At 42.1% G+C, this 20,319-nt stretch overlaps 1 protein-coding gene across 4 annotated transcripts in view; it reads right to left on the bottom strand.

Moving 5' to 3' along the window:
• LOC104212255 (sister chromatid cohesion protein SCC4) overlaps positions 1 to 20,319 on the bottom strand; it is a 72,446-nt gene that overhangs the window by 20,471 nt on the left and 31,656 nt on the right. For all 4 annotated transcript variants that reach the window (XR_011400977.1, XR_011400978.1, XM_070150808.1 and 1 more), the window contains exons 9-11: positions 19,583 to 19,672; positions 19,383 to 19,507; positions 34 to 239 (exon numbers count right to left, since the gene is read on the bottom strand). Coding sequence is in view for 2 of the 4 variants with exons in the window: in XM_070150808.1 (XP_070006909.1) it covers positions 34 to 239; positions 19,383 to 19,507; positions 19,583 to 19,672 (421 nt within the window). In the remaining 2 variants the exon portion in view is untranslated. The remainder of the gene's footprint in view (positions 1 to 33; positions 240 to 19,382; positions 19,508 to 19,582; positions 19,673 to 20,319) is intronic.

The raw sequence follows: 20,319 nt of genomic DNA, 5'->3' as shown, positions 1-20,319 counted from the left end.
GTCGCATGAAATAAATAATCAAGAGTGTGAAACCTGTCAAATTCGATAGTACCCAGATCTGAGTTGGAATATCATTAAGCTTCTTCGCTAATGTTAGAGAGGACCTCAAAATCTCCCTAGCTTGTACAGTGTCAGTGAGGGCAAGTGCTAAATTCCCCAAAACAGTCAAATATTGTGAAACTAGTTGCAAATTTCCCAAAGTATTATGTGTTGTCTGCAAGCCAAACGCAAGTCGATTTCTGCAGTAAGGAAGCAAAACAATAAGAATAGAACAACAGCAACTACTACGACTATTGCGCTTCAATACAAAGCTAGTTGGGGTCATCATACGAATCCACAATACCTTTTCGCTCTATTCAGACACATTGTACTCTAATATTGAATAATTTTGAATTTTCTAACACTAAGGGTTCTCTAAATTTTCTACTAACATACAAAATTCTGGATAGGTTAAAATGGCTCCTATAAGCACTAGGTACTCCTATAGGAGAGTGCAAAATCTTGAGGGGAAGAGAGTTTTAGAGAGCTAAATGTCTTCTCACTAACTTAAATACTTATATATGGAATTGATATTCACATATATCAAGATAATATTGTAGATTGATCTATAGATCCATATCAACTTGGTATGAAACTTGATACAAATGAGTTACAAGAGAATACTGTAAGAAATATAGAAATATTAAAGGACGGTATGTGGTGCAATTACATAGATAGTACAATCCGACCCCTCTTTTTTAGTATTAGCATTCTAATTTGTGTTTTGAGCATGTCTACAAGTTGATATAACTGTTTTTGACTTGTTGGAAGGGTTCTGGTTGAGACTGGGCTCGGGGTTGTTTCGGAAAATTTGGGAATCGAAAACAGCAGCTGAAATTTCTGGTGCATGCGATCGTGGACCAAGTGATCGCGATCACAAAAAGCAAATTGGGGGTGGTTGGCCAGGCTGAGAAGCCTTCACAGTCATGCGAGACCTGCCGCGAATGCAGAGGGTCAATGATCTTGACCTTCGCGAACATGAGCTGTGGCCCGTGCGAAAAAGAAAAACCTAGGTTAACCAAGAGTTTGACCGTCATGATCGCTTGAGGTATTCTGCGATCAAGGAGAAGACTAAAACAATATAAATTGAACAGTGGAAGTTTCAAATCTCAATTTTATGTCATTTTCGGGAACAACGCAAAGAGCAAATTAGGAGTTGCTGGCCAGCTGAGAAGCCTTCTCAGTCGCATGAGATCTGCCGCGAACCCCGAGGGTCAATGATTTTGACATTCGTAAATGCAAGTTGTGGTCTGTGATCCAAAAAAACAAAAACCTGGGTTGACGAGGAGTTTGACCCTTGTGATCGCACGAGGTATTCCACGATCAGGGAGAAGACAAGATCAGAACAGTATAAATTGAATAGTGGAAATTTCAAATCCCAATTTTATGCCATTTTCAGAAAAGGAGAGCTTGTGAGTGATTTTTCTTGGAGTGATTTCAACCCTAATCTAAGGTAATGATTCTGTAACATCCATTGATGATTGTATTTGAATCAGTGTTTTAAAAGACGTCGCTGGGAGGCGAGGCATTTTACGTGATATGGTGCGAGGTGTAAGCCTCTAAGCGTTGGGTGTAAGCACCATGAGTCTTTAATTATTAATATTTTATAAATTAATATAATAAAAATTAATATTAAAATAAGGTCAAGTTACAAAGGAATTTTAGAAATTTCAAGAAACTATAAAAATAAGTGATAGAACTACTGCATCTAAAAATGATATTTCGAATCAGCAATTGATAAAAAAACTAATCCAAAACTGCTTCATAAAAAAATATCAGACCGAGAAAAAAATTGAATAGAAATTCATAAACTAACTTAGAAGAGCAAAATAACTTGAAAAGAAACAAAAGCAAAGAAGGAACCTACAATAAGAAGCGCTGAACCAGAGCAAATCATGAAGGATGATGCGTTTTTGTTTTATAGTTTGCAAATTGAAATTTTTTTTATCAACCGATAGAAGACAAAGAGAAGGAATAAAAATTAAGGCCAAGAATAAAGTATCTTTTGACCTGTAAGTTTTCAACTTTTTAGCATGTAATAACAAGTTGAATTTTGTGTTTTTTGGTATTAAAATAAAGACTATTTTAGCAATTTTAATCTTAATTCGGGTCTTACGCCCTAAATGAAAAACTCGGCCAACGCCTAAGCATACACCCAGAATAATGGGGGCTTACGTCTCGGATACTTTTGCCCCCTCTCCCCTTGGATCGCCCCAATGCGTTTTTACTACGCCCGACCTTGAGGCTCACCCCAAAAATACCTTTAAAACATCGTTTTGAATTTGGTTGAATTTTAACCATAAAAACATGTGATTTAAGAGGAGAAATTGGGGATTTGAAACTTAGCTTCCTAAATTAGTAAATTGAGGATTTGAGTGGGTGATTGGACTCTGATTAAGAATCTAATAACATTTACCGTTTCAAAAATAAAAAAAGAATCTAATAACATTTATGAAATCGTGAGCCAATAGATAATCTGATTCTATATATGGTTTCGAGGTTTGATCGGAGTTGACTTTGACCATTGACTTCATTGGGAGCTATTTGGGAGGTGATTTGGGATTTGAGTGCTTGGGAGACTTGCTGATTTCGATCTAACTGATACCTTAACCTCTAGATTATTGGCTTTTCTAAAAATATATTTTAGAACTTGCATAAATGCTTTCAAACTAGCTAATATGTTGTGCGGCGAGCGTGTACTGTATGCTATTTTGAGCCAAAACACCACGTATGACACACTTTTACTCTTTGGAATTGTGTTATACTCTCTTATGACTGACATGATAACTGTCATGGGCTGCTTTCCAGACATGCCCCATGACCCCTTGGTCGCGCCCCATGGCGGCCTAGCAAGCCTCGCAATGCCTAGCGCCATGGTCGGCCCCGTGGTCTTGGCTGCGCCAAGTGACAAGCGCGCATGTGCCTCTGTCGCCCCACCAATGCCTCTCGCCAGCGCCCAAGGGCTGGCCAATGACAACAGCGCCGCGCGCCCTGACAATGCCGCGCGCGCAGATCCTGACGCCTCGCCAGCGCCCAACTGCAGGCCCATTCCAACAGCGCCTCGCGCACAGACCCTGATGCCTAGCACCAGCGCCCAGCCTCAGGCCAGCACATCAAGTGTCGCGCGCGCCCACAGCAACGCGTGCGCAGACCCGCAAGACAAAGATGCTGCCATCGGACTTAGTTTTTCTTGTAATAATCTAAGTCCTTTTCATTGTAATCATAGACTAGTTTCATCATTTTCATTTCAGTGTGCTTCTACAGCTTTATTAGGACTAGTCTTGTAATGTTGGTTTATTTTTTTAAGCATTATTAAGGGGGACCAAACAATCAAACATTTCAATCAGCATTTTCTGGTGTCTCTCCCCCTCGACACCACATCATTGTAATCATCATTTTCAGTCATCAATAAAATCATCATCAGCATTCAAAACCCAATTCTCTCTCAGCTTCCGCAATTGCTCACGACATTGGTTTTCCCGCACGGCACTGACAATCTAGTCTAGCGTGCGGCGAGGACCTCATTGGCGGACAGCAACCGCACTGACATCGGTTGCTTAGCCTTACGTTGCCCTTCCAAAGATCATCAGGAAGGCGTTGCGTAACAGTTGGTATCAGAGCCTAGGCTCGACATCGGACGAGGGAACATTTGCCATCATCACCATTTCTGACCATGGTGAATCATGGGGAGCGTCTAGCATCCCTAGAAGAGACGGTTGACCGATTACGACCCATCGTGGATACGGTGCCTGATCAAAACAACAACCTAGTGCAAAGGTTGGACGACCTGGACCGCCGAATGCGGCAGGCGGAAAATGACATTGCAAACATCAGTCGTGACTCTAACGACGACCGACAAACGGCAGCCATCGAAACTGCCAATATTCATGGCAAATTTGAGGACCTCCAACAGGAGCGTGCCGACGATTTAGCCCATCAGCAACAGGAGGCAGACAGACTAACTGCCATGCAGCAAACCATAAACGACTTGACAGACAAGCTCAACGTTGTCAATGCTGCCTTACAGAGCCTACTTCGAGAAGGCGACCATCACATCAGGGGTGCAGCAAACCTCACCCCCATTCCACAAAAGCTTAAGATACCGGAGCCAAAGCCATACGACGGATCCCGGGATGCTAAAGAAGTGGAAAACTTCATCTTCGACATCGAACAATACTTCGATGCCGTGGGCCATTTGGAGGAATCCAAAAAGGTAGCGACTGCTGCCATGTATCTTCAGGGCGATGCCAAACTTTGGTGGCGGGTCAAACACGAAGCCATCAAGGCCGGTGAAGATACTCTTCAGACATGGGACGAATTGAAGGTAGCCATACGCCTGCAGTTCTTTCCCGAAAATGTGGAATACAATGCAAGGAGAAAGCTACGGGACCTCCGCCACACCAGATCAGTGAGGGAGTACGTGCGCGAATTCTCCGCACTCATGCTAAACATACGCGACATGGGGGACAAAGACAAACTCTTCGCATTCATAGAAGGTTTGAAACCTCATGCCCGTATGGAACTACAGCGACAACGGGTAGACACCCTGCCCAAGGCCATTCAAGCTGCAGAATGCCTTGGCGACTATCATTTGGGAACTCAGAACGACAGGCCCCAGCCGTCTGTCCGAGGGGGATTCAACGGGCACCATCCCAGCAATGGTGGCCCAAGCAAAAGTGGGGGAGATCGGAGTGCATCCAAAACTAAGACTCCTCCCTCCAACAGCAACAGTGCTGCATCCATCAACAACAATCAGGGGAGAAAGCCTCCCTCAGAATGCCGTCATTGCGGCGGGGCACATTGGAACAATGAATGCCCAAACATCAAGGTCAATGCTCATCAGACTGTCGAGGATGAGACAGATGCATCAGACACATCTGAAGACAACCAGGTAGGCGCCTTCAATGCAATTGTTGGCTCTATCCCTCATGCCTTAGCGGGGACCAGTGCATGTCCTCCTAAGAAAACATCAGTCCCGATCACCAGGAAAGGGAAAGAAAAGATGGACGAAGGACCTCCTAAACAAGCGAGGACCCTCATGTTCGTCGAATTGAAAGTGAACGGCAAGCCCCTTCACGCATTGATAGACACGGGTGCCACCCATAACTACTTGTCATCAACGCAAGTAGAGCGCCTAGGTCTTGTGGTACAAAAGAGCAAAGGCCGCGTCAAGGCTATCAACTCACCACCTCAGACATTGGGTGGAACAGCTACAAATGTCCCAGTGAAACTTGGCCCATACAAAGGAAGCATCGACCTGCGCATCGCAATCATAGATGACTTCGACATCATAGTGGGTTTGGATTTCATGAGGCAAACCAACACCATACCAGTACCATATGCCAACATGCTCCTGATGATGGGAGAAAAAGGGGCCAAGCCCTGCACCATACCATGCTTCCCCATAAAGATGGCCGCTGAAAACATCTCGGCCATGCAGTTGGAGAAGGTAGTCGACAGACATGAACCCCAGGTTCAGGCTACCCTTCGCAGCAACAATCAGCCATCATGTCATCGGCCTCAAAAGACTGGTGACGCTCATCATCGTGTGAAGACTTGTCAGCCATGCCACAAGGACAAGTCGGATCACTCATCACAGCCGGGACCCTCGCAGCCATTACATGTCCCTCAGAGACCATGGGAAAGTGTTTCCCTCAGATTCATCACGGGATTGCCCCAAGTCGGCAATCTTGCATCCATCATGGTTGTCATAGATCAGTTCTCAGACTATGCAACTTTCATAGCAGCCCCGCAAAACATCTCAGCAGAAGATACAGCTCGACTCTTCTTCTCGCACATTGTCAAACATTGGGGCCTGCCCAAAAACATTGTTAGTAGGCGCGACTCACGCTTCACTAGCAACTTTTGGACCCATCTCTTCAGGTGCTTTGGGTCAACATTGAGTCACAACACAGACATCCATCCACCATCGGATGGCCAGACAGACCGGTTCGATGACATGCTGGAGGAATATCTCCGCAACTTCGCAACCGGATCACAGAAGCATTGGGTGAAGCTCCTGGATGTTGCTCAACTGTGTTTCAATTCTCAAAAGAGCCATCATACAAACAAGAGCCCTTTTGAAATTGTTACCGGACAGCAACCGCTTCTCCCGCAAACGGTGAATGCATCAACCATGCCGAAATCTCCTCGAGCTGCCAACTTCTCGAGCGAATGGGAGCGCAACATGGAGATAGTGCGGAGCTATCTCATCAGGGCCCAAGAGCGGGCAAAAAGGTTCACCGAACAAAAGCTTTGCTTTGCCCAACATCAACCAGGGGACAAAGTAATGCTATGCATCCCAAAGCGGTACTTGTTTGCAGAAAGGACCCATGACCCTCGCCTGCAACAAAAATACATCGGGCCCCTGCCCATTGAAAAACGCATTGGGAAGTCCACATACCAGGTCAAAACTCCATCCTGGTGGAAGATCCATCCAGTCTTCCATGTCAGCCGCATGAAATCATTGCTTCGCTACAACAGCAAGCTCAAAGAACAGAGGGGCGCAGACCTCCCATCCAACAACCATCAGAATCATCATCATCATCATCATCATCATAAGGCTCCGAGGACGGCGCCAACTCAGGTGGGGGAGAATGTCATGGGCTGCTTTCCAGACATGCCCCATGACCCCTTGGCCGCGCCCCATGGCGGCCTAGCAAGCCTCACAATGCCTAGCGCCATGGTCGGCCCCGTGGTCTTGGCTGCGCCAAGTGACAAGCGCGCATGTGCCTCTGTCGCCCCACCGATGCCTCTCGCCAGCGCCCAAGGGCTGGCCAATGACAACAGCGCCGCGCGCCCTGACAATGCCGCGCGCGCAGATCCTGATGCCTCGCCAGCGCCCAGCTGCAGGCCCATTCCAACAGCGCCTCGCGCACAGACCCTGATGCCAAGCACCAGTGCCCAGCCTCAGGCCAGCACATCAAGTGTCGCGCGCGCCCACAGCAACGCGCGCGCAGACCCGCAAGACAAAGATGCTGCCATCGGACTTAGTTTTTCCTTGTAATAATCTAAGTCCTTTTCATTGTAATCATAGACTAGTTTTCATCATTTTCATTTCAGTGTGCTTCTACAGCTTTATTAGGACTAGTCTTGTAATGTTGGTTTATTTTTTTAAGCATTATTAAGGGGGACCAAACAATCAAACATTTCAATCAGCATTTTCTGGTGTCTCTCCCCTCGACACCACATCATTGTAATCATCATTTTCAGTCATCAATAAAATCATCATCAGCATTCAAAACCCAATTCTCTCTCAGCTTCCGAAATTGCTCACGACATTGGTTTTCCCGCACGGCACTGACAATCTAGTCTAGCGTGCGGCGAGGACCTCATTGGCGGATAGCAACCGCACTGACATCGGTTGCTTAGCCTTACGTTGCCCTTCCAAAGATCATCAGGAAGGCGTTGCGTAACATAACGCATGATAGGATATTTAACGTTGTCATACGTATTTGATTATGTCATGATTACTTGGATCACATGATGTTATTTATTTGCACCGTCATTTATGTGTATCTTGAGTTGTATGGATATTGATATCATGTTGTTGATTGGTTCTAGCAGTGTCATCTGTGTAAGGCCCATTGCTCAGTCTAGCAACCGAGGATTGTGAGGCTGATTTGTTGGTCTAACAGTCCTATCTGCATAGGCCCCATTATATGGTCTAGTGATCTTAGTCATGAGGGCCCAGGCCACATGTGTGGATTGCGATGCGCTTGATGGCTATTGAATAGTTATACTTGCTATGGTTTGTTATAGAATGTGCTATACATTGTTTACCTTCATGCACGCTTTTGAAGACTTGCTTCACAGGGTACGAGGGAGGAGCAGATCGATGATCTTACTAGGTCCTTGTGGCTCATCATTTACTGCACAATGCAAATCCTACCACTACTGCTGATGCGGGAAAGCTTTGATCTTAGTTCGAGGCGGTGTTAAAATTTTTGTTTAGGTGTTCCAATTTCTGTTGAGGTGAGCCAACCACAGTTTAATCGTGTGGCGGTTTCTGTCCTTTCTTTTTATGTCTTGTTTTCGGGCAGCATACGTTAATGCGGCGTATTCAGAGTTAACTTTAAATGCACCTTGACGGAGTTGTTGGTTTATGTTGGGTCTATCTTACTTTGACTTTTGCTATATTTTTGAGAACTTTGGTGATTATCTATGATTTGCATAATGAGACGGTGCTAAGGTGTTAATTGAAAGCAGGATGCCTAATGGGTAAAACTCTTTAGGTGCCAACTGCAGCTTGAGAATTTGGATCGTGACACTTGCACCTATCTGAACAATCACCAGGAGAGGTGAGACCAGTGACTAATGTTACCTTACTCAAAAAAAAAAAGGTGAGACCAGTGGTTAGAGAAGACTAGTCAAGACTCATGGAGTTGGGGGCAGAAAAGATGGATCATCTTAAGTACAGTCATATTATAAGCTTTTGGTAAGGGAGGAATCGAATTCTCCACACTTACCGATTTGGAATTCCCAAGCACCAAAAAAAGATCTGCCTTTTTACTTGACCGGAAGCAAGAGAAGCAAGCCTAACAACTGAGAATTTGAGAAAAATAAGGATTTATATATATATCAATTAGTGTTTTATGAGCAAATGTTCAGGTGAAGATGTGAACCACTTCTTCCTACATTTTCAGGTAGTAACATGCATGTGAGATTTTAAGATGGTTCAGGCTGCAACGGGTTGGCGTGCATAGTAAAGGAGACACTCTCCAGTTCGACATTTAGAAGAAGAAAGAGTTGAAGAGCGTGGGATGTTGGCTGTTGTGCCATTATTACCATGTGGAAGCTGTTGAAGGGATAGAGAAGGACAATATATATTTGAAGAAGGCCGACTAGCCTAATTGACCCCTATACTTGTTCCAGTTTGATATCCTGGCCCCCTACTTCACTTATTTTTATTCAGACACTTCTACTTGATCAAAACCTATATTTTAAACCCATTGACCATGTATGTATCTCATTTGCTTGATGTGGATGACACATCATTTTCCATGTCAATTTTATATTGTATCTACTAAAAACACTTATTATATTCTTTTTCCTTAAAAAACAAAGAAAATTGAGTGATCTCCCCCATCTATACAAAAAGCTTCAATTTTATGGGTTCTCTTCTGATTTCTCGTATATCTTGCTTCATGTCATCCATCTCTGTTTCTTGATAAAATATTATTTTGCTACTTCAATAGCTTTGTGAATCAATCATAAATATTATTACTGGGTTTTGGAATTTTCGAACAAGGGAGGAAAAAAAGATTTCAAACTAAGTTTCTGCAATTGAAGTTATTTGGTGGGGGTTTGATTGATGATGGTTGGGATGAGATGTGGTGTTAACATGGGTGAAACTGAGACCACAACTCCAGTTGAGCAGAGTTCGAAAGCAGCAAGCTCCTCTCCGTTACCGTCTGCCGCCTCCGTGACACTGACTCCGCCGTCCACTCTACCTGTGTCGCCGTGTGCACCTCAATCTCATCAAACCTCAAAAACCATATGTTTTCCTCCATTATCAAACCCTTCCTCCAAACGATGCTCAAGGGACAGGAGATGAATGTTCGGATCAGTGCCGTGTTGGACATAAGAAGAAGCTAGGTTAAAGAAGGGGGGGGGGTTCACGACCAGAAGGTGGAACGCTCTGATCTTTTATTTGTTATTTTTTCTTTTGATTTTATATTTTTTTAATCAAATTAGTGCATTCACTTGCTTTTAAAAGCGTGTAACCACGCACTTTATCGACAAGTGACAAGTACAGGGCTCTACTAGGCTATTCGACTTTTGAAGAATAAACTCTCATTCCTGGTTTCTTTATAGTGCAGCACTGAAATTCAGTTTGTATAAAAGATCGGGTAGCTGAACAAAAGAGATCAATTGGCTATCCAGGAGATCAAACAGTAGCAGGGCAAGAACAAGAGTTTTGAGATTTTTATTTGCTGCTTCTATTTACCATATATGGAGCGAAAGAAATACTCAGAATCAACAGAGAGAAAGCAGACTAAAGAGTCAGAGAAATTATCATTCAGCACACGAGAGGACAGAAGAGTCACAAATGGAGAAACTTGTTGAATAGTTTGAATAGCTTCCCCTAGCTAGTTATAGCAGTTCTGTTTTTGATTGCAATTATTCTATATTCTTGGTAGAGCAGTATAGGACAATGAAGGAGGACTTTCATATGTTGCTCATTGACCTAGAGAAAGCATATAACAAATTCCCGAGAGAGGTACTATGGAGGTGTTTGGAAGCTAAAGGTGTGCTTGTAGCGTACATTAGGGTGATTAAGGACATGTATGATGGAGCTAAGACACGGGTGAGGAAAGCTTGAGGAGACTAAGACATTTTCCGGTTGAGATGGGGTTGCATTAGGGATCAGCCCTTAGCCTGTTTTAATTTTCCTTGGCGCTTGACGCACTGACGCGGCACATTTAAGGGGAGGTGACATTGTGTATGTTATTTATAGACGATGTAGTTCTGATTGACGAGACGCGAGGTGGTGTTAACGAGAAACTGGAGGTTTGGAGACAGACTCTTGTCTAAAGGTTTCAAGTTGAGCAGCACTAAGACGGAGTACTAGGAGTGCAAATTCAGCGACGTTACCGGTTACCCGGGAAGCAGACATGGATGTGAGGCTTGATACACAAGTCATCCCCAAGAGAGAGAGTTTCAAGTACCTTGGGTCAATAATACAAGGTGATGGAGAGATTGATGAGGATGTTACGCATCGATAGCTGAGGAAAGTGGATGAAGTGAAGGCTCACTTCCGGTATGTTGTGTGATAAGAATGTACCACTGAAACTTAAAGGTAAGTTCTACAAAGTAGTGCCAAGATCGACTATGTTGTATGGGACAGAGTGTTGGCCGGTAAAGAACTCTCATGTGCAGAAGATGAAAGTAGTTGAGATGAAAATGTTGAGATGGATGTTTAAGTATACTAGGTTAGATAAGATTAGGAATGAAGTCATTCGAGATAAGGTGGTGTGGCCCCCGTAGATGATAAGATGCGGGAGGCGAGGCTGATATGGTTCGGGCATGTTAAGAGCAGCAGCACAGAAGCCCATGTTAGGAGGTGTGAGAGGTTAGCCTTGAGGGGTGTGAGGTGAGGTAGAGGTAGGCCAAAGAAGTCTTAGGGAGAGGTGATTAGGCGGGACATGGCGCAGTTGGAGCTGACTGAGGACATGACCTTTGAAAGGAAGGTGTGGAGGTTGAGGATTGATGTAGTAGGCTAGTAGGTAGTCGAATGTTTTCCCTTGTATTCTCAGTTTGATAGCATTAGTATTAGTATGTTATCTTTTATTCTTTGATTGTTATTACTACCTAGTGTATAATTGTTATCTTGGCTTCGGTCTTCTCCTTTTATCTTATTGTTGTTACTACTAACAACCTTCACTTCCTTTCATCCTTTCTTTAGCCGAAGGTCTATCAGAAACAACCTCTCTGCCATTCCAGGGTAGGGGTAAGGATGCGTGCATCTTACCCTCCCCAGACCCCACTAATTCACTAGGTTTGTTATTGTTGTTGTTGTCTTGTTAACTGGATAGGGAGCGAAAAGATATTGTTAGTTAGTTGTTATGTAAATAAGCAGTCTTACATGGAATAGGAGTAGTGTAAGTATTGTGTATTGTTATAAATAGGGGTACTTATATTATTAATTCTCACATGGTATCAGAGCATTGGTGAGAAACTCCGAAAAGGTCGGACAGTCGTTGTGCATCAATTTTCGGCGATTTTTTCCAAATCAGCTTGCGTCACCTCTCTATTGGTGAGTGTTGTGCTAAAATCAACACCACCAACATACTCGGAAAGCTTCGGCGACCAAACCCCACGAAACCACTCCAGCAGAAACCCTACCACGCGCCGCCATACGCGGTTTAAAGCTCTGACGTCGGCGACGCGTCAGTCACACGCACCGGCGCATTGACACTATTCTGGCCACTTTTTGACAAAAGTCCTTTTGGACAGTGTATTCGCCCATCAATTCCGAGCCCACCCATCGTATTATCTTCTTATTCCGATCACTTCCTATTTTTTCCGGTAGCTATAGTGATTTTTCCAGCAAAAACAATGTTTTCTTCCCTGTTTCAGCAAGATATAGTTGATTATTTTTATTATTTGTTTCTAGACCGCTCTCCAACAGAACGATGTCTTTGGGAGCCCTTAATGGAAAGTTCAAACTATTTAGCTTGGGCTTCTTCTGTTGAGTTGTGGTGCAAGGGTCAAGTGTTCAAGACCACTTAACCAAAAAGGCTAGTGAGGGAGATGAGAAGGCCAAAGCACAGTGGGAAAAAATCGATGCTCAGTTATGTAGTATCTTGTGGCGATCTATTTATTCCAAGTTGATGCCTTTGTTTCCATCCCTAAGTCTAGAGGTGAAGCATTGTCTCATCCTGGATGGCGACAGGCAATGATTGACGAGATGTCTGCTTTACATACGAGTGATACTTGGGAGCTTGTTCCTCTTCTGTCAGGTAAATCTACTGTTGGTTGTCGCTGAGTTTATGCACGGATGGCCAAATTGATTGACTTAAGGCCCGTCTTGATGCCAAAGGATATATTCAGATATTTAGGCTCGATTATAGTGATATACTTTCTCTCCCGTGGCTAAAATAGCATCAGTCCGCCTTTTTCTATCCATGGTTGTTGTTCGCAATTGACCTCTCTATCAGTTGAACATCAAAAATGCTTTTCTTCATTATATGGAGCAACCACCTGATTTTGTTGCTCAGGGGAAGTCTCGTGGCCTTGTATCTACATTGCCAGCAAAGTTGTGGTGTGATAATCAAGCTGCTCTTCATATCTCCTCTAATCCTGTATTTCACGAAAGGACTAAGCACATTGAAATAGATTGTCACTTTGTTCGTGAAAAGATTCAACAAAAGCTCATCTCTACAGGTCATGTTAGAACTGGAGATCAATTGGGAGACATTTTCACAAAAGCTTTGAATGGAGCTCGAGTTGAATATATCTGTAACAAGTTGGGCATGATCAATATATATGCTCCAACTTGAGGGGGAGTGTTGACATACAAGTTGTCTAGCACATGTATACACATGTACTACATCATAGCTAGCACATGTATATGAGTTGTATAGTAGGTGTAATACAAGTTGTGTAGCACATGTATACACATGTACTACATCATAGCTAGCACATGTATATGAGTTGTATAGTAGGTGTAATTAGGTGTATGGCAACTAATAGATTAGGTGAATTAGTATTATAAATAGGTCTTGTAATCTTCTCTTCTAGATATGAAATATAGAACTTCTTTGGTTTCTAACATGGTATCAGAGCATTGAAGTTTTTTCATCAGTTTGTTGTTGGGAATTTTTTTTCCCCGTTCGAATTATTTTTGTTCAGAACAGTCTTTCGCTGCTTTGATTCTATTTCACTATTTCCGGCCATTTTTTGCCCCGGCCGCTTCTTTACAGATTTTTCTACTCACTATTCCGACCAAAGTGGTACTGTCAGAATTTTTTTTCATGACAACTTTCATTTTCCAAGATCACTATTCCGGCACTGTTCACTGCACTGTTCACTGTTCAAATATTACTATTCATTGTTCATTGTACTGTTCAAATATCACTGTTCACTGCACTGTTCAAATTTCACTGCACTGTTCTTGACTATTTGAGTCTGCTATTATTCGGGTGCAAGATGACTGAAACGAAACCTACCATTGATGTCATTCCGGTTATGTCCAAAATTACGGAGAATAAGTTCATAGGTTCCAATTACATGGATTGGAGTAAGACGATCCGTCTCTATTTGCGGAGCATCGACAAAAAGAACCACTTGGTTGATGATCCACCCAAGGATGAGACTAAATCAGTCTGGTTAAAGGAGGATGCAAAATTGTTTCTTCAAATCAAGAATTCGATGCACAGTAAGGTAAATGATCTAGTTTCTCATTGTGATTATGTGAAGGATCTAATGGATTATTTAGATTTTTTGTACTCTGGCAAAGGAAACTTGTCTCGCATGTATGATGTGTGCCAGGCATTTTACCATCCATCCATGCAAGATCGCTCTCTCACCACTTACTTCTCAGAGTTTAAGAAGGTGTATGATGAGCTTAATGTTATATTGCCGTTTAGTCCAGATGTGAAGGTACAACAGGCTCAGCGTGAACAACTGGCGGTCATGAGTTTCCTTTCTGGTCTTTCTCCCGAATTTGAAGGGGCCAAATCGCAGATTTTATCTGGGACTGCTATCTCTTCCTTGAAAGAGGCCTTTACAAGAGTGTTGCGTACTGAAAAGTCTCATCCAGGTCCGACAGCCACGATCGATAGTGGTGCTCTGCTTAGCCGCGTCCAAAAGAATAAGAGTCATAGTAATCGCAATCGGAGTAGCGATAGTCGAGACCTAAAGCAAGGGGAAGTTGAATGTTTTTATTGTCATGAGCTCGGTCATACCATACGTTATTGTGTGAAGCTTCAGAATAAGAACAAAAGATCTCAGTATGCCAACATCGCCACTTCCGAGACTATTTCACCATCTCAGTCATCATCTCCTCCTATCAATACTATCCCCGAGTCAGGTAAAACCACTAAGTGTCTCCTCTCTTCGTCATCCAAATGGGTCATTGATTCTGGTGCCACAGATCATATGACAGGTAACTCTAAACTCTTTTCCACTTTTCAGTCACATACCCAATGTTCCACAGTTACTTTAGCCGATGGGTCTACCTCATATGTTTTAGGGTCTGGCACTGTTAACCCAACATCTTCTCTTTCCCTTAGTTCCGTCTTAAATTTGCCTGATTTTTCTTTCAATCTAATATCTGTCAGTAAACTTACTCGTACTCTAAATTGTTGTGTCTCATTTTTTCCCAATTATTGTCTTTTTCAGGATATTACGACGAAGCAGATTATTGGTAAAGGTTCTGAGTCTGGGGTCTCTATGTTCTTGAATCACAGGTGCCGAAATCTATTTCTTGTTCAACTGTGTTGTCTCCCTTTGATGTACACTGTCGATTGGGTCATCCATCCTTGTCTAGTTTGAAGAAGTTATATCCTCAGTTTCAGAGTATTTCCTCTTTAGATTGTGAGTCATGTCAGTTTGCTAAACACCATCGCCTTCCTAAAGTTTCTAGAGTCAATAAACGGGTCGACTTACCTTTTGAGTTAGTTCACACCGATGTTTGGGGTCCATGTCCTATTATCTCTAAAACTGGTTTTAGATATTTTGTTACCTTTGTGGATGATCATTCTCGTGTTACTTGGTTATATTTAATGAAAAATCGTTCGGAGTTGTTTTCAATTTTTTGTGCTTTTTGTGCTGAAATAAAAACTCATTTTAATGTTTCCGTTCGTAATTTAAGGAGTGACAATGCAAAAGAATATTTTTCGGATTTGTTTAAAGATTATATGGCTACAAATGGTATTCTACATCAATCTTCTTGTGTTGACACCCCTTCTCAAAATGGGGTTGCGGAACGAAAAAATAGACATCTTCTTGAAGTAGGCCGAGCACTCCTCTTTCAAATGAAAGTGCCAAAATGTTTTTGGGCTGATGCCGTCTCTACAGCTTGTTTTTTAATAAATCGTATGCCGTCTTCTGTACTTCATGGTAATATTCCTTACAACATTCTTTTTTCCTCTAAGCCATTATTTCCTATTGAACCCAAAATATTTGGTTGTACTTGTTTTGTTCGTGATGTTCGTCCACAGGTAACTAAATTAGATCCAAAGGCCCTTAAGTGTGTGTTCTTAGGGTACTCACGTCTTCAGAAAGGTTATCGGTGTTATTCTCCAGATCTCAAAAGGTACTTAGTGTCTGCCGATGTCACATTCCATGAAAATTATCCGTTCTTTTCTTCATATGTTTATAACAGTCCTAAGGAAGAAGATGATACTTTGGTCTACACTGTCACACATCCAGTTAGTTCTCCAACACCTCTTCCTCAGTCACCCGTTTCCCTCGATCGACCATCTGAGCAGCCACCTGTTCTTCGTGTGTATACCAGGCGACAACAAACCTCAGAACCCGATCCTTTACCTACTTCTGCTTCGTCGGTAGATCCAACCTCCTGTGTTTCAGATCCTAGTTTGGATCTTCCTATTGCCATTCGCAAAGGTACACGACAATGTACTTATCCTATTTCTTCTTTTGTGTCTTATGACCATTTGTCTACTTCTTCTAGCTCGTTTATTGCATCATTAGATTCTGCTAGGATACCTAAAACTGTTCGTGAAGCATTGTCCCACCCAGGTTGGCATGATGCAATGATAGAAGAGATGATGGCTTTAGATGAGAATGGTACTTGGGAGTTGGCCGATCTGCCCACTAACAAAAAGGCTATTGGGTGCAAGTGGGTATTTGCTGTTAAGTTTAACTCCGATGGGACAGTAGCTCGCCTTAAGGCACGCCTTGTTGCAAAAGGGTATGCACAGACCTATGGAGTCGACTATTTGGATACTTTTTCCCCGGTCGCCAAGTTAGCTTCTGTTCGATTATTCATTTCCATGGCAGCTACTTATGATTGGCCTCTGCATCAGCTTGATATAAAGAATGCTTTTCTACATGGAGATCTTCAGGAAGAAGTATATATGGAGCAACCACCTGGGTTTGTTGCTCAGGGGGAGTGTGGAAAGGTATGTCGTCTTCGAAAATCTCTTTATGGGCTGAAACAGAGTCCCCGTGCTTGGTTTGGCAGATTTAGTGAGGCTGTTCTAGAATATGGGATGAAGAAAAGCAATTGCGATCATACGGTGTTTTATAAAAAGTCTGATGATGGTATTCTTTTATTGGTAGTATATGTTGATGACATCGTTATTACTGGAAGTGATATTACAGGAATTTCAACTCTAAAGTCTTTCCTTCACACTCAATTTCAGACGAAAGATTTAGGGCAACTAAAGTATTTTTTGGGAGTTGAAGTTACACGGAGCAAGAAAGGCATCTTCTTGTCCCAAAGGAAATATACTCTTGACTTGTTAGCTGAAACTGGAAAGTTGGGATCTAAACCATGCAGCATGCCAATGGTTCCTAACACACAACTCGTGAAAGAAGACGGTGAGTTATTCGAAGATCCAGAGAAATATAGGAGATTGGTTGGGAAACTGAACTATCTTACAGTAACTCGTCCCGATATCGCATACTCTGTCAGCATTGTGAGTCAGTTTATGTCTTCCCCAACAGTCAGGCATTGGGCGGCTCTGGAGCAGATTCTTTGTTATCTAAAGGGATCTCCAGGACGGGGTCTAGTATATAAGAATAATGAACACACTAACATTGAGTGTTTCACAGATGCAGATTGGGCAGGGTCAAAAGCCGATAGGAGATCCACGACAGGATATTGCGTTTTTGTTGGTGGAAACTTGATTTCGTGGAAGAGTAAGAAACAAAATGTCGTATCTCGATCTAGTGCGGAAGCAGAATACAGAGCTATGGCACAATCTGTGTGTGAGGTTGTATGGGTACATCAACTATTAAGTGAAGTTGGCTTCCAAACTACATTGCCAGCAAAGTTGTGGTGTGATAATCAAGCTGCTCTTCATATCTCCTCTAATCCTGTATTTCACGAAAGGACTAAGCACATTGAAATAGATTGTCACTTTGTTCGTGAAAAGATTCAACAAAAGCTCATCTCTACAGGTCATGTTAGAACTGGAGATCAATTGGGAGACATTTTCACAAAAGCTTTGAATGGAGCTCGAGTTGAATATATCTGTAACAAGTTGGGCATGATCAATATATATGCTCCAACTTGAGGGGGAGTGTTGACATACAAGTTGTCTAGCACATGTATACACATGTACTACATCATAGCTAGCACATGTATATGAGTTGTATAGTAGGTGTAATACAAGTTGTGTAGCACATGTATACACATGTACTACATCATAGCTAGCACATGTATATGAGTTGTATAGTAGGTGTAATTAGGTGTATGACAACTAATAGATTAGGTGAATTAGTATTATAAATAGGCCTTGTAATCTTCTCTTCTAGATATGAAATATAGAACTTCTTTGGTTTCTAACACTAGGTATTGAGGTCGCTTAGTCTAGCTCAGGTATTGTGATCTCACAACGGAAATATATCTTAGACATTCTTGAGGAGAAAAGAATGGTAGGCTGTAGACCTGTTGACACTCCGATGGATCCGAATTCTAAAGTTCTGCCAAGAATGGGGGCCGCTTAGCGATCCTGCACGAAATATGCAGCTGGTTGGTAAATTAAATTATCTCACAGTGACTACACCTAACATTTCCTTTCCTGCAAGTGTTGTAGGTTAGTTTATGGATTCACCTTGTGATGGTCATTGGGATGCAGTTGTTCGCATTTTTCGGTATATAAAATCGGCTCCAGACAAAGGGTTATTATTTGAGAATTGAGGCCATGAGCAGATTGTTGGATATTCAAATGCTGATTAGGCAGGATTACCTTCTGATAGACGTTCTACGTCTGGATATTGTGTTTTAGTAGGAGGCAATTTAGTATCTTAGAAGAGCAAGAAACAGAATGTAGTTGCTCGGTCTAGTGCAGAAGCAGAATATCGAGCAATGTCTATGGCAACATGTGAGCTAGTTTGGATCAAACAACTGCTCAAGGAGTTGAAATTTGGTGAAATCAGCCAGATGGAACCTGTGTGCGATAATCAAGTTGTCATTCATATTGTATCAAATCCGGTGTTCCATGAGAGAACTAAACATATTGAGATTGACTGTCACTTCGTCAGAGAAAAGATACTCTTAGGAGATATTGCTACAAAGTTTGTGAAGTCGAATGATCAGCTTCCAGATATTTTTACCAAGTCTTTCACTAGTCCTCGTATTAGTTATATATGTAACAAGCTCGATACATATGATTTGTATGCACTGGCTTGAGGAGGAGTGTTAGTTAGTTGTTATGTAAATAAGCATAGTCCTTCCTACATGGAATATGAGTAGTGTAAGTATTGTGTATTGTTATAAATAGGGGTACTTGTATCATAGTTAATGTACATCAACAATATAATTTTTCGATTTATTAATTCTCATAGATATGAGGAACTAGCTCGATAGTCCAAAAGAGCTAGAAGTTGTACATAGTTATACTTGGTTGAATAATTTGTTTTTCTTTTTCGACAAAAAAGAAAAAAGAAGATCGGCTTTCGTTCATAGAGAATCATATTATGTTGTGTATTCTCTACTTTTTGGCATACCACTTGTAGATGGGAGACATTATTAATAAAATTATGTTATCTTACCAAAAAAAGGCTACTGAGCTTTTGACGGTACTTAAGCATACCATTGCAGAGAAATAGAACATGGCTTGGTTTCCATGAAATAGCCTAAACTCAAAAATCCAAATCAAAACACAAGAATCACCAAAATGAACATTTTTGGTTAAGAGGTCTACCTTGCTTCTTGTAGATTTTGCTGCCTCATCAGCAGAAACCCATGAGCAAGAAGGACACTCGTTTTCTCTCGCACTCCCGTGAAAGAATCCATCACTCCTAAAACTGGTCCAATCATATCAAGGGCCTATTGCAGAACAAAAGTTCTCAGCAAACAGAGTTTAAAAAAATGTATCTCCATAATAGCAGGAACTGTGCGAACCTTTGCTGAGGATTCAGCATCTCCCATGCAGATGTAAGAGATTGCTGCATAAACACAACACATGGCTTGCATTGATTTGTTCTCACTTAGCTGCACGGAAAAGAATATACTCATAAAAAGGAAAGACATAAGGAAAAAGAAAACCTCTTTCTCAAACTTCACGGTTGACCAAATGGATTTAGTAGCATAAATGGGGCAGGAATGGGAGTTAGCAGCCAACCTACAGAGGAAAAGGTGAGAGAAATATGCTCATATCTCTTTTTCTTAAAGAAGCATCAAGCAGATGCAGAACTATCCACAGAAATAGAAGTACTAAAAATGGAATCTTTGACCAAGCCGGTAGAAGTGAAAAAAGGAGAAAATAAACCGGCTGAAGTGAAGAAGGCAACTTTATTTTAACGGTGTTGATGCATTTACATGTGGTATTCTCCAAGAACTTCCACAAACACTGGTTAGTATCTATTCAAGACTGAAGGATGAGAGAACTTGTTGAGACCGACGAACAAGACAACGCCCTATAGAAACCTCCTCCCAGGATTTGTACCTCAAACCCTTGCACAAATAAGAGCATTAACTTTCAACTTCTCCTCATCTCTCCAATTAGTGCGGACACCAATGTGTTAATAGGAGTTCAATCTAATTCATCCTTAGATATACCTTTTAAAAGTGAGAGAACTTCCAAGCAGTTTCTCAAACTTCTTTTCTAAACATTCACTGTACAAGCAATTTTTCACAAT

Source organism: Nicotiana sylvestris, chromosome 7 (genome assembly GCF_000393655.2).
Source record: "Nicotiana sylvestris chromosome 7, ASM39365v2, whole genome shotgun sequence".
Lineage (NCBI taxonomy): Eukaryota > Viridiplantae > Streptophyta > Magnoliopsida > Solanales > Solanaceae > Nicotiana > Nicotiana sylvestris.
This window is presented reverse-complemented; position numbering and strand designations above follow the sequence as displayed.